The sequence below is a fragment of the Mobula birostris genome, chromosome 9, assembly GCF_030028105.1.
Source record: "Mobula birostris isolate sMobBir1 chromosome 9, sMobBir1.hap1, whole genome shotgun sequence".
In the NCBI taxonomy this organism is placed as follows: Eukaryota; Metazoa; Chordata; class Chondrichthyes; order Myliobatiformes; family Myliobatidae; genus Mobula; species Mobula birostris.
The window spans coordinates 25961677-25975560 of NC_092378.1; the positions used below are offsets into that span (position 1 = coordinate 25961677).

The window sequence follows — 13884 nt, forward strand, 5'->3', positions numbered from 1 at the left end:
CCCCTTTTCCTTCTCCCTGGGCCTCCTGTCCCATGATCCTCTCATATCCCTTTTGCCAATCACCTGTCCAGCTCTTGGCTCCATCCCTCCCTCTCCTGTCTTCTCCTATCATTTTGGATCTCCCCCTCCCCCTCCCACTTTCAACTCTTACTAGCTCTTCTTTCAGTTAGTCCTGATGAAGGGTCTCAGCCCGAAACGTCGACTGTACCTCTTCCTATAGATGCTGCCTGGCCTGCTGCGTTCACCAGCAACTTTTATGTGTGTTGCTTGCCTTCTTAAGTGTATGTTTTTACTATTGTGAGACCTCACTGGACATCAAGAACTTAGTACTGCAGGTCTACCCCATCAGCAAGTTGCTTGTTGGCGGAGAAACTAAAGGAGCTGGATTTGGCATGGGCCGTGATGCTGCCTGTGATAAGAGAAGTGTCAGTGTACAAAGAAGTTATGCAGTGTAACAGCGAGTGATCATCTTAATCACATTTCTTCTGATCACAAGACCCTGTTGGATATCAGTGGTGTGGAATGCTGTAAACCCAATCCATGGCGGGGGAGCTGCGTGGCCTCAGTCCTTTTCATAGCCGGGACTAGGCCTCATGCTGCAGTGTTGCCTGTTTGCAGCCACCCAGGGGCAGGCATCAGAGCTGGACGTTCCACCCGAGTGCTGGAGGCAGCGTGGTAGTGTCCGTGCTGGAATCAGTACTGCACCTCACCTCCCCCCATGTCCACTTGGCAGGAGATGAGCCGCATTGTGTTCCACTGCAGACTGCTGCAACATTCTTGGATTCGGGGACTTGGACTATTTTTTTTGTGCAACTGTATTTTACTGCTGTCTTATATGAGCTGTATGCACCTTATGCTGTGTATGACTGATGGTACTGTATTTTGTACCTTGACCCCAGAGTAACATTGTTTCATTTGACTGTATTCATGGGTACTCCTATGGTTGAATGACAATTAAACTTGAACTTAAACTTGTGACAGTTAAAACAAGTGGCTGCATATAACGAACAGTCGACAGCCAACAGGAGTGGATTTTATAATTCTATTGCCAATAAATCTTGGTGATCACTCGTAAATTTATGCAACTAATATGTTACTATCAATTTTTTCCTGGGAAAATGACTCCACTTTGTATTGAGAACATTTGCTATAGTTTGTATTTTACCCAGTATTTGAAAAAAAGGAGGAATGTTACTTTGATTCTGAACAACTATTTTCTTAAAGTGGAGATACAAGAGACTGTAGACGCTGAAATGTGGAGCAACAAACAATCTGCTGGTGCAACTCAGTGGGTTGAGCATCAGTAAGGGAAAGAAATAATCAATATTTTGAGATAATTTTAAATACTGAAAAAATTCACACTTTTTGCATAGTTTATATGTAAACAATAACAAATATCTAGATAAAACACAAACATGCCAGCATTTGTTTTATATTATCTGAACCCTTCGCTTTTAATGTGTTTGATCTACCCTGTTTTGTAACTCTTTAATGTATAGCTATCAGTGCTTGATAATTTACCATTGTAGATAGTAACATTAATATCAGGCCCAAAACTAAAGAGCAAAATTATAGAGCAGACAAATGATAGAAACTGAGCAACAGGGGCTTCATCAATTAAATTACATCCATATCTTTAAATAAAACAGAAAATTAAATCATGTGTCACTACTGAAGTAGAATGTGCTTCATCTCTAAAATGATTTTTTTCATTTATGGTCCACAAAAAACTTTCATGACAGTTAAAAGGAAAAGCCACACACCTGGCTGATGGTAAATATCTACTTTTAAAATAAATTAAGCTATAAATGCAAATACTCAATATTTACAATCTTACACAATGTTTGAAGAGCTTGCAATTATTAGCCTCAGACATTAAATGGGTATTTTGTAGAGTCTTGTTAAAGTATAGTAGCATTCTGTGCCACAAATTTCACAAAGAATTAACAGTCTTCAAGAAAAATAATACATAATTTCTCGTAAATAATAACAGAATTGTTTAAAACAAAGTCTGAAGAATATTGGTCAGTGGGAAAAATAAATGACTGAATGAGACAGGAGACTAAGTGAAATCTGTTTTTCTCTGCAAAGCTAATTGACACAAGCAAAGCCAGATACCAGAATTGCAAACATAACTGGCTGCCATTTATGAGTTTCAAGTAAGATTCATAAAGGTTATTGAGTATGGTATAGGGTATTTGACAAACTTGAATGGATATAATGAAAATAAGCCCCAGAAGCTATATAGTTTTTCCTAGAATTACAGGAATGCTTTTTCACATACTTCTCCAAAATACCTGAAAATACTATTAATGTTATAGAAGTGTTCACATTAACACTTCACAAACAGAATTGGGATTTCCATGTAGAAAACGTAAGTCAGAACATATATGAAAATATTATATATCTGAAAAGTCAAATAACCTTTCAAACTCTTCTGGTAGATTTTCTTTATTTATTGATTTTATTGAGATCCAGCATTGAGTCGGCCCTTCAAGCTGCACCACCCAGCAATCCCCAATTTAATCGTAGCCTAATAACAGGGCAATTTACCAACCGTTGGAGGAAACCAGAGCACCCGGAGGAAACCTATGCAGTCATGGGGAGAACGTACGAGCTCCTTACAGGCAATGACAGGAATTGAACCCCAGCCATCTGAACTGTAAAGCATTGTGAACCTGTAAACCACTAATCACCTTTTGAGCAAGGCATCCAGATGCAATCCATTATAGGAATGAAAAAAAGTTTCTTGCACCATCATGCTGCAAAATCCAACACTGTAATTGAAACTACCTTCCTGTTTTCTCAATAAACTAAGTAACAATGGTTACTTTGCTTACCTATCACCATGACAACTTCAATACAAAGCTTTTCCAAAGAAGTTATTTTGCAACTACATGTTTAATTAACCTGTTTGTGGGAAGTGGCTTCTAAAGTTGGAGAAAATAAGGAAAGAACAACATGCAGGGTATATAGACAATAGGTGCAGGAGTAGGCCATTCACCCCTCGAGCCAGGACCACCATTCACTGTGATCATCCACAATCAGTACCCTTTTCCTGCCTTCTCCCCATATCCCTTGACTCCGCTATCTTTAAGAGCTCTATCTAACTCTTTCTCGAAAGAATCCAGAGGATTAGCCTCCGCTGACTTCTGAGGCAGAGCATCCCACAGAACCACAACCCTCTGTGTGAAAAAGATTTTCCTCAACTCCGTTCTAAATGGCCTAACCCTTATTCTTAAACTGTGGCCTCTAGTTCTGGACTCCCCCAACATTGGGAACGTGTTTCCTGCCTCTAGCGTGTCCAATCCCTTAATAATCTTGCATGTTTCAATCAGATCCCCTCTCATCCTTCTAAATTCCAGTGTTTACAAGCCCAGTCGCTCTAATCTTTTGACATTTGACAGTCCCGCCATCCTGGGAATTAACCTCATGAACCTATGCTGCACTCCCTCAATAGCTAGAATGTCTTTCCTCAAATATGTTGATCATTTTGTTGTTACATAAGGTTTGAAAGGAGCTGAGCTGTTACCATGTTGGATTTCTGACATCCTCCAAAGAATGAAACAACTGTAACAATGAAGTACAGTATTTTTCATTACCAGAATCCAGAATTTGAATAGGAATGTATCAACTGGGTGGTATTTAGCACAGGAACTTAAGATTTATATTTGAGATTTATTTATATATATATATACACACAATGTAGGAAAGCTATTACTTATGACAAATACTTAAATCTTTCTGTTGTAAACTTTAAAATATTTGATAAACTTCGCATGCTATTCACAATTACCTGGTTGCCCTTTACTTAAAAAAAACTTAAAGTCATCTCTATTTAGAAGCACTATTCCTGCACACCTGCTTTTGAGGTATCATCTTACACAAAATAAACAGGCTGTTACTTCAGAAAAACCAAGCTCGAATAACCTCCATCCTGGCTAAATAAATAACTGAGATAAGTGGAAGAGTCACACACCTTCAGAATGTTTTTCAACTTCTCAAACAAATGAAAAGATTAAATTCTGTATTGCATTCAGACTAAAGAGAAAGCTTTGGTTCTTAATCTGAAGCTGAATGGTGGAAGTTTTCTTTTGGTTCTCTTATTTGTAGCTGTGGTTCTAAATAATCCATTTTACTGGGATTGAGTGTTTCCTTGATAAAAGACATACATTTGAAAAGGAGAATGCTAAATTTGACCAGTTCATAAAATAATTTCAGTTTTGAGAACCTTAATGTACAGATGCAAGAGCAAATACTGTGGTTAGCCTTCCCTAATGAAATCCATTAATAAAAACAGAAATCAACATTGAAAGTGGAGATCAGTTAAAAATCATTCTGATGGTGAATAGTATCAGATGTATCCTTGCTTGCTTGGCACAACATTTGTAACTTTCTCTGGTTCAATAACTCTAAATTATTTTTAAAAACAATTGAAATTCATAACAATATTCATAGTATGTCATCCTCACTTCGTGTTAATAACTATTCCTTTATGATACAATCTTCCAATTCCAAATGAAAGCTTTATTATTTATAGAATAATTTACACAAACTTGAAAAATCTACAACCTAAATTTAAAATCTCATAGCTTCACATGCAGCAGAATGCTTATTTACATGAACGCTCTTGATTTCATTTGCTATCATTAATGTACAAACAGCAGGAAATAGAAGGTGGAGGAGGATTTGGCCTGAAAACCTGAATGGCGTCCCACCCAAGTGAAGAAAACAAATTCATTTATAATTCACAGCATTTTCAAATATACACATGGCAAGTACTGGAAATAACTAGCAGATCTGAGAGCATCTATGCACAGCGAATATTTTAGTTTGATGACCATTCAGTAGTATGTTCAAACCTTTCACAAAGTTCAATAACCATTGTGTGAGCAAGAAATAGTCATTGTTTTAATTTATTTATTGAGATACCGCACAGAGTGGTCCTTTGAGCTGCACGGCCCAGCAAACCCCAATTTAACCCTAACCTAATTATGAGACAATTTACAACGACCAACTAACCTACCAACCAGTCTTTGGACTGTGGAAGGAAACTGAGCACCCAGAAGAAACTCATGCAGTCATGGGCAGAACGTACAAACTCCTTACAGACACTAACAGGAATTGAATCTGGGTTGCTGATATCATAAAACATTGTGCTAACCACAATACCATGCCACCCTATTTTGAATGTACAAAAACTGCAAAGAACTTGTCAGAAGTGGAAAAGCACAATTACATACATTAAATAAAAATGGAAGGCATGCATTAGGAGTGTGATAATAGAGAAAGAACTGAAAAGATGAAAAGAAAAATAACAGGCGCAAAAGTTTAGGGCAGAAGCGATGAGTGCAGCATTGTGTATGGATTGTACATTAACAAAAAAAGTTGACATTTTATTCATACTGTACTTCAAGTATTTTCAATTAAAATACAATTGTAAAGTACATTTGTTTACAGACTCAGAATCTAACATTTTCTCAAGACAAGACCATTTACATGAATATGTCATGTCATCAAGTTTAATGATTAAGTCTGCACAACCAATATTCTAACCAAATATAAATTGGTCATGTCATCTGTAACATCCTATAGATCACGTTGCAGCATGCAATCTCAACAGTCTTTTCACTGATTCTTTGTACTGTAAAATGCTATCTTCCGTTTCCCCTTCATTTTTAATGTTCACAACAGACTCCTTATAATTTTTGACTTCTGGTGAATTAACAATTTCTTCTTTTGAGATTGAAGGAATTTTTTCAGCTTCTTTCATCCTGAAGACTGTGTCCAAAGCATTTTTCTCAGATTGACTATTCTCCCAAATAAATTCATCCATGTCTGCTTCAGTTCTGTCAGATTCCCATGTTTCTGTTTTCTGGGGAAAAGGAATAAAAAGTAACATTTAAGAGCCATGAGGAAACGTTACAGCTAAATAAGACCTTAGTTAGACCCCACTTGGAGTGCTGTGTTCAGTTCTGGTCACCTCATTACAGGAAAGATATGGATACTATAGAGAGAGTGCAGAGGAGATTTACAAGGATGTTGCCTGCAATAGAGAGCATGCCTTATGAGAATAGGTTGAGTAAACTTGGCCTTTTCTCCTGGGAGCAGCAGAGGATGAGAGGTGAGCTGATAGACATGTATAAGATGATGAGAGGCATTGATGGTGTGGATAGCCAGAGCCTAGGGCTGAAATGGCCAACATGAGGGGGACAGTTTTAAGCTGTTTGGAAATAGGCACAAGGGGGATGTTAGAGGTAAGTTTTTCCACACACAGAGCGGTGGGTGCATGGAATGCACTGCCAGCGAAGGTAGTAGAGGCAGATACAATCGGGTCTTTTAAGAGACTCTTAGATAGATACATGGAGCTTAGAGAAATAGAGGGCTATGCGATAGGGAAATTCTAGGCACCCTCTTGAGTAGGTCAGCACAACATTGTGGGCTAAACGGCCAGTGATGTGCTGTAGATTTGTGCTTTTATTTGACAATAGTTTGGTCGCATGTTGCACAGAATGAGTTGGTTGCTAAAATTCCAGGCCAAGAACAAATTTTGAAGTGCATAATATTTTTCAACTGCCTAAATTGTTTGGATTATGTGTTTGTGCATAGAACATTGAACAGTACAGCGTAGTAATATGGTGGCGACCTTTTAACCTACTCCAAGATCAAACAAACCTTTTCCTCCCACATAGACTCCATTTTTCTTTTATCCACGTGCCTATCTAAGAGTATTTCTGGAACATAGATTTTTACCTTTAACATTTTTAAATTTTATTTTACATTTTAAACAAATTCCTTGGGTAAAAACTGGATATACAAATTCCCCATTCATTATAGGAGTCAACTGATTTTCATCTCCATTGCCTGTTTCATACATAGTACATTGAAAATCTTCTCCACCATCCATAAAACTTGGTTGCAACTTTGAAACTGAATCCAGAAAGCTGAAGTTTCTGAACTATAAAGAGATTTGTCTAGGTCTGAAATTTAATTTTAATTTGAAACTATTTCCTAAAATCTATCATAGAGCTGGAGAGATATTTAGAACAAATCATCCTTACAACAGTTTGGATTATGCCAATGCTAGCCAAAACTTCACACCAGTCAGCAGCTAAACTAAATACTTACAGTTGCACAGCTCCCAGCAGACTGCCAAAGTAGCTGCTGCAGTCCTTTCATGAGTTGTAGGGGACTATGGAAACAAGAAACCTACTTGTGGACCAATCTGATGACCTTCTGACAGCTCAATAAAAAAAAATTAAAACTGGAAAATGCCAGGGAACCAGATTTAAAAAATATAAATAGTCCCTCAGCTCAGATCTTATGGAATGCCCCTGGACCTAACAGTGAGTGTAAAAGCAGGGTTGGAAGTTAGATGAACAACTAACTGACCTCCCACTCATTCTCTACTTTTATGTTGCAAATCGCAGGTGCAAATGTCCTGTATGCACCATCACTGTGCACACTACAGCTAGCCAACTGTTGTTGCAAACGTCATGGCCGTGACTATATACCAATACCAACAAACAGCACTGCCACCTCTGCACTGTGCCACCACTATTGAAAAGGAGTTGTAAGGAAAACAAAGTTACTGAACCACCTGGGGGCAGCATATATGCTATTAGAAAATCTCAACAGGTAATTTACACCACAATAACACTGCAATCTGTATCTTGTGAATAGATTAGGGTTTCTATTGCATTACATTTTCTGTAAAAATGTGTAACCCAACATACAATATGCCATTGATATGATATTACACCAGATATTACATCAGGTTAACATGGACTAAATCATATTTACCCATTGCTACTGGTTCGGAATAAAACTATTGGCAAAGGGCCTTTCACATGTTCCTGATTTCCACTTCTGTGTATTGCAGTGTCCAAGTCAGGAAAATGCTGGTGATCAGATAACAGCACATCTTGTCTCTTGCTTTGCCACTGTACTTGGTGCCCAGGGTTGGAATTTAACAGTATTTTAAGGGGTGGATGCACTTTGTATCTGGCTTCACCAATTGAAAACAGGCACGTAGAAGAGCTCCAATAATTTGAACAGGATTGCTAATCCAGATGGAAACGTGAATTAAATGGTTCTAGTTCTTCAGCTTATTTTAATTTATATTGGTCAGTTTTTTTTCAATTTATCATCAACTCTACCGGGGAAATTTAGCAACAAGTGAAAAGACCCTTGACATTTTAATAATAATGGGATGGGATATTAGGATCCACTACCCAAAATCTTGATTTGGTTTGTGAACCAGTCTACTTTTCAGGGCAGCTATGCAAAACAATGTTTAGAGCTCTTTTTGACATTTGGGACTGTGAATTGTTATCACGGCCAAGGAGGATCAAATGGAGCCTGGCTCAGGTTGAGCATTAGCTAGCCCAACAATACAGACAGAATTTTGTACAATTACACTTACTTATAGCAGTTCATTGAAGTAAGTGAAATAGCGCATTTTACATGGACAACTTCAGTCCATATCTTTAAAATTGTCCCTTTACTCAAGTATTCACTAAGCAGTGCAAATTCCCAGTCAGAAAGCATCTCATAATCCTCTTCTTCTACCACTGTACTCAGTGCTCAGGCCCAAGCACGGGTAGAAGCAAGTGTTTCTACCCATATTTTAATAAAAACATAGGTCTGATTTTAGAACATAGTACAGTACAGCACAGGAACAGATCCTTTGGTCCACAATGTTGTCCTGAACCAAATAAATTAGTAATCAAATGGCCGACTAAACTAATCTCCTCTCCCAACACAATATCCACATTCTTCAATTTCTTTTCACAACATTCATATGCCTATCTAAACGTCTCTTAAATGTCTGCCTCTACCACCCTCGCAGGCAGCAGATTCCAGGTACCCACCATTCTCTGTGTAAAAACCTGCCCTTCACATCTCCTCTGAACTTACCCCTCTTGCCTCAACCTGTGTAGCCACTTTCAGGGAGTGAGGAACTTGAAACTCAAGATCACTCTGCTCCTCAACACAGTTCAGGTCTTGCCTTTAACAGTGTACTGTCTCTTTAAATTTGACCAACCAAGCTGCGACACTTCACATTTGGCCAGCTTAAACTCCATCTACTATTTCTCCACCCATATCTGCAACTGATCGATACCTTGCTATATTTCTTACCCGTCATCTACGCTACCAACAATACCATCAACCTTCGTATCATCCTCAGACTTACTAACCTGACATCTACATTTTCATCCAGGTTATTTATATACATCACAAACAGCAGAGGTCAGAGAACAGATCCCACTAATCACAGACCTCCAGCTCGAAGTCCCTTCGACCACTACCACTACGGGTCAGCCAGTTCTGAATCCAAACAGCTAGTTCACCATTGATCCCATACATCTTTATCTTCTGGATGAGCTTCCCAATGGGGGCCTAGTGAAAAGCCTTCCTAAATTCCATGTAGACAATATCCACATTCATCAATCACCCTAGTCACCTTGTCAAGAACTCTATCAAGATAGTAAAACATGCCCTGCCTTGCACAAAGCCATGCTGGCTCTCCCTAATTAGGATATAGTTTTCCAAATGCTCATAAATACTAATCCCAAGAATTCTCTCCAGTAACTTCCCTACCACTGATGTGAGACTCACCGGTCTATAATTTCCAGGAATATCCCCGGTTCCCTTCTTGAATAATGAAACTACATTAGCTACTTGCCAGTCCTCCAGGACCTCGAGTGTGGCCAGAGGAGAATGATATTGGTCAAGACCCCAACAAACTCTTCATTTGCTTCTCTCAATAACCTGGGATATATCCCATCAGGCCCTGGGGACTGATACACCTTAATGCTGTTTAAGAGACCAACAATACCTCCTCCTTTACTTTGAAATGCCCTAGCATATTAATACTCTAGGCACTGAGGATGTCTGCAGTAAAATATTTATGTGAGAAATAATTGCCCATGGAGTCTCTATTGATTTTGGCACATTTGGCACACTAAAATAGGAAACGGTAGTTTAATTATATACCTCAATACTGAATATCTAGCTGAAGCACCTGGTCATAATGGGCTTCTTTACATTCCCTAACAACTCTCATCGGATAAATTCCTTGCTGTAAATAACCATATTTTGTTAAGGATAGCATTACTGAACATATTTAACTTTAGAAATCATCAATTCAGAATTTACATCACTAGGTGTAAATCATAGCCTAAGGAAAAAGTCTAACTGAGTATCTGTTTTATATATGTAGTAAACTAATCCTGATATTTGCAAATGATGATGTGTTTATCCCATGTATGGAATATCACCAAGAAAACCAGTCTCTCAGAGAATGATATGTGGGCCATGTTCTTACATTGCATTTTTTCATCACGCAGTAAAGCTACACTCACCATAGCATGTTGGTATTTTGTTAACTAGGCAATCAATTCATGGATTATGATTGTATTGATTCTTACTGCACAGCTTACTACAATAACTAATGTCTAAATAGTGCAATTATTTAACAGTACTCATGCTCATGAAAGTGTATTAGACAAGTGAAACTCCTGTAACAATAAGCCTCATTATCTTTAAGCTATCTGAAAAGAGAGTGTATTGACCATGGAAATCAAATATGCCACAGTGCTTGTTAATATTTCACAAAAATCAAGCACAATTACAACTGATTGACACGCCCATTAACTATTGATGCTGATTCTGAAAGGTAATAGAAAGGCAGACATTTAACCAAAGGCTTTCCTGTGTATTCAGAATATAAAATACACAACAAAATATATCAGGTAACTTGGCCTCCCCAGCTAAGTAACATTATAGTCAGAAGAGTGCGGGTTTACCTCCCATTAATAAACAAGTCATCTCCTAATCTTTCACCATTTGTACTCTGCTAGCATTGGAAGTTTCCACCTGCCACCAGCTCAATAGCTTCCTTATTAAAGTAATAATAAAAATTAGTGTTTAAACATTGAGTTTGAAAGTGTAAAATAATTAATTTAAAACATATCATAAGGAGGAAGAAAAGACCAGCCTGCACAGGTTGATGCTTTGGAAATCTTGATATTTACCTTTAAGTTATTCAGCCTTAATAGATGCATGATAACTCCTGTTTTAACTAAACTAATATTTCAGAAATTATACATGAAAAACACATAATAATTGAAAATAACGATAAACACCATATATCAAATATTGCGCAGTTCTCATAAATGTTCACTCACCCATGATTCGTGGTACAAAACAGTGAGTAAGTACAGGGCATAATCGTAATTCTGTCGCCTCAGCGGGCACCTGCAAGAGAAGTATTCAATATGTGTACCAACATACAGATATAAACATAATTTAAGCAACACAAGACATTCTTATTAAGCATTTTCCTTTATCCACTGAATACTGAAATATCTCTGTATACAGTTCCTCAGTTGAAAGTTTACAACTTGTCAAGCAAAGGCAATTTCAGTATCTGGTTAAGCCATGGTAGAGACACAGTGATGTCCAGGAGTGTTGGGCAGACGAGTTAAAACATGTGAAAGAAGATGGGGTTATCCAGGTTCCAAGTTTTGGGAAGGCCAAGACATGATGATGTGGAAAGATCAATCAATGAATGATGATAATTTTTTTAAAAAATCAAGGCATTGGGAGGGAGTAACAAATTAAAAAGATTAAGAATGATGGGGGAAGTGGAGCTTGGTAGGGAACAGCAACCAGATTTTAAACATGCAGCTTAAAATAACCATAATAAATGTCTTAGAGCAGGAAAATGATGTACTGTACTTGTGGTAAAGGTGGTTGAAGAAAGTTTGTGGTGAGTTTAAAACAAAGGTAGAAGTCAACAGTTTAAATAATGGATAGGAAATAAAGCATTTTGAAATTGAACAAGGGATTAAAAATTAGCATCATCATATTTGCTCTGAATAAGCAACTAGAGAGCAGTGAGAACCAAGGCAGGAATGAATGGTTTCTCTCAAGAATGAAGTAAGATGGCTTCAGAATTGCTAACATAAGGTTGCTGAGGGTTACAGTTCATCCACTGATTAATATCACTCAAATAATTTGACAGCATGGAGGTGAACTGATGATAAGAGAAGTGGAACTAGATATCACTAGGTGGATCCCCAGAAACAAAAATCTTTAAGGGGCATCATATGAATAAGGAAAACATATAGCTAACCACGCAACTTTAGAACACTCCTGAGGTAACTACAGAGGGAAAGAAATAATATCAGAACCATGTAGATTCTTTCAGACAGGTTACAATGGTTTGGGCAAAAGTAATTCCACAGAGCTGGAACACACAGAAAAATCAAATATTCTATGGGAATGTAGAAATCAAAGCGAACAGAGTTGGATAGCAATTTTTCCTTCAAAGAAAATGCTGGGGGTATTCAAATGGTCATTTAGCTTCTGTGAAGAGAAATTCAGAGTTGAAATTTCAAGCCAACGTCTTGTTAGTAGAAATAATAAATGAGACACAAGAGGCTTTAAGCAAAGTAGTATTGTTAGGAAGGTGTCAGACTGCCAGGCAAAGGTTGGCTGGAGTACAAAAAGATTCAGATTCATTTAATTATCACATGTACATCAAAACGTATGTAACATGTGTTGTTTGATTTAATAACCAACACAAACTAAAGATGTGCTGGGGCAGCCCACCAGTGTTGCCACACATTCCAGCACCAACATAGCATGCCCACCATGTTCAGCAGAAACTAAAGTTGTCTGTGGTAAGGTAATATACAGGAGTAATTAAAGATGAGATGCAAAAATGTAGGACTGAAAATTAACAAGAGGGTCTGGAGATGTTTAAAATGACAAAAGCAAAATAATTATCAGAAATTGGTGTCTGTAAAAAGGAGATACAATCTGCAATTATTGAACTCAATGTTGAATCTGCAAGGCTGTTATGTATCTTATTTAGAAGACAAAATGCTGACTATTGGACTTTAATTCAGGTTCATTAGAAGTGTGTGTCGAAGGCTGGAAATAGAGGGATCAGAGTGAGTGCAGCAAAATGATAAGTGAAGACTTTCTTCTTCTACTACCCATTGTGTTTTTCCCCCTCTTCCTTCTTCACCTTTCCTGCCTATCAGCTCCCTGCTTCCCCTCCCCCACCCCTTTATCTTTCCCCTTACTGGTTTTTCACCTGGAACCTACCAGCCTTCTCCTTCCCACCCTCCCCCACCTTCTTTATAGGGCCTCTGCCCCTTCCCTCTACAGTCCTGACGAAGGGTTCTGGCCTAAAACGTCGACCGATCTTTTCCACGGATGCTGCCCGACCTGCTGAGTTCCTCCAGCGTGTTGTAAGTGAAGACTTTAATCAGGTACTTTACAAACTTCTCTTGCATTATTCCTTTCCTTCCTTCCTCTGTACTTGCTTAAAAGCCACGACATTTCTAACATTGTCCCTGATCTGAAATTATAAGTTTATCCTGCCACAGATGGCATCTGAGCCACTGACTATTTTTAATTTTACAATTTATTTTAGTGGATTTTTTTCTTTCCCAATTCATTATACTGAGTTCAATACATTAGATAATCCTGTAGCAGACACAGCATGGAAACTGAAAAGCAATCAAAAACTACAATGTTTTGACTATGTAGCACTGAACAATTATACTTCACTGCGAAAAAAGCTGCAGGACTCTAATCTCACCATTATGCATTAAGGGTTTGTTGTTTCCTAATGAAGACAGTGATTAAGTGCTTGGTAACCTTAATTCTTCTTATAACTGACATCTGTTTCATGTTACTGTACCTGTCAGTTGTAATGGTAAGCATATCTGTATTTTTGTCATATCGATTTCCTACAAGTTTAATGAGTTTCTTCTTGGCATGGTCATCCAAATTGAGATTCAAAAGTCTGACCTATAAAGTATGAAGAAAAAATATATATATACATATTTCCACGAACAATAC

At 37.8% G+C, this 13884-nt stretch overlaps 1 protein-coding gene across 2 annotated transcripts in view; it reads right to left on the bottom strand.

Annotated features, from left to right (window-relative positions):
* Nucleotides 1-4506: 4506 nt before the first annotated feature.
* The window catches only part of mrps35 (mitochondrial ribosomal protein S35), a 30806-nt gene continuing 21428 nt past the window's right edge, over nucleotides 4507-13884 (bottom strand). For both annotated transcript variants that reach the window (XM_072267637.1, XM_072267638.1), the window contains 3 exons: nucleotides 13724-13833; nucleotides 11193-11262; nucleotides 4507-5875 (listed from right to left, as the gene is read on the bottom strand). In XM_072267637.1, coding sequence (XP_072123738.1) covers nucleotides 5597-5875; nucleotides 11193-11262; nucleotides 13724-13833 — 459 coding nt within the window. In that variant the 3' untranslated portion in view covers nucleotides 4507-5596. The remainder of the gene's footprint in view (nucleotides 5876-11192; nucleotides 11263-13723; nucleotides 13834-13884) is intronic.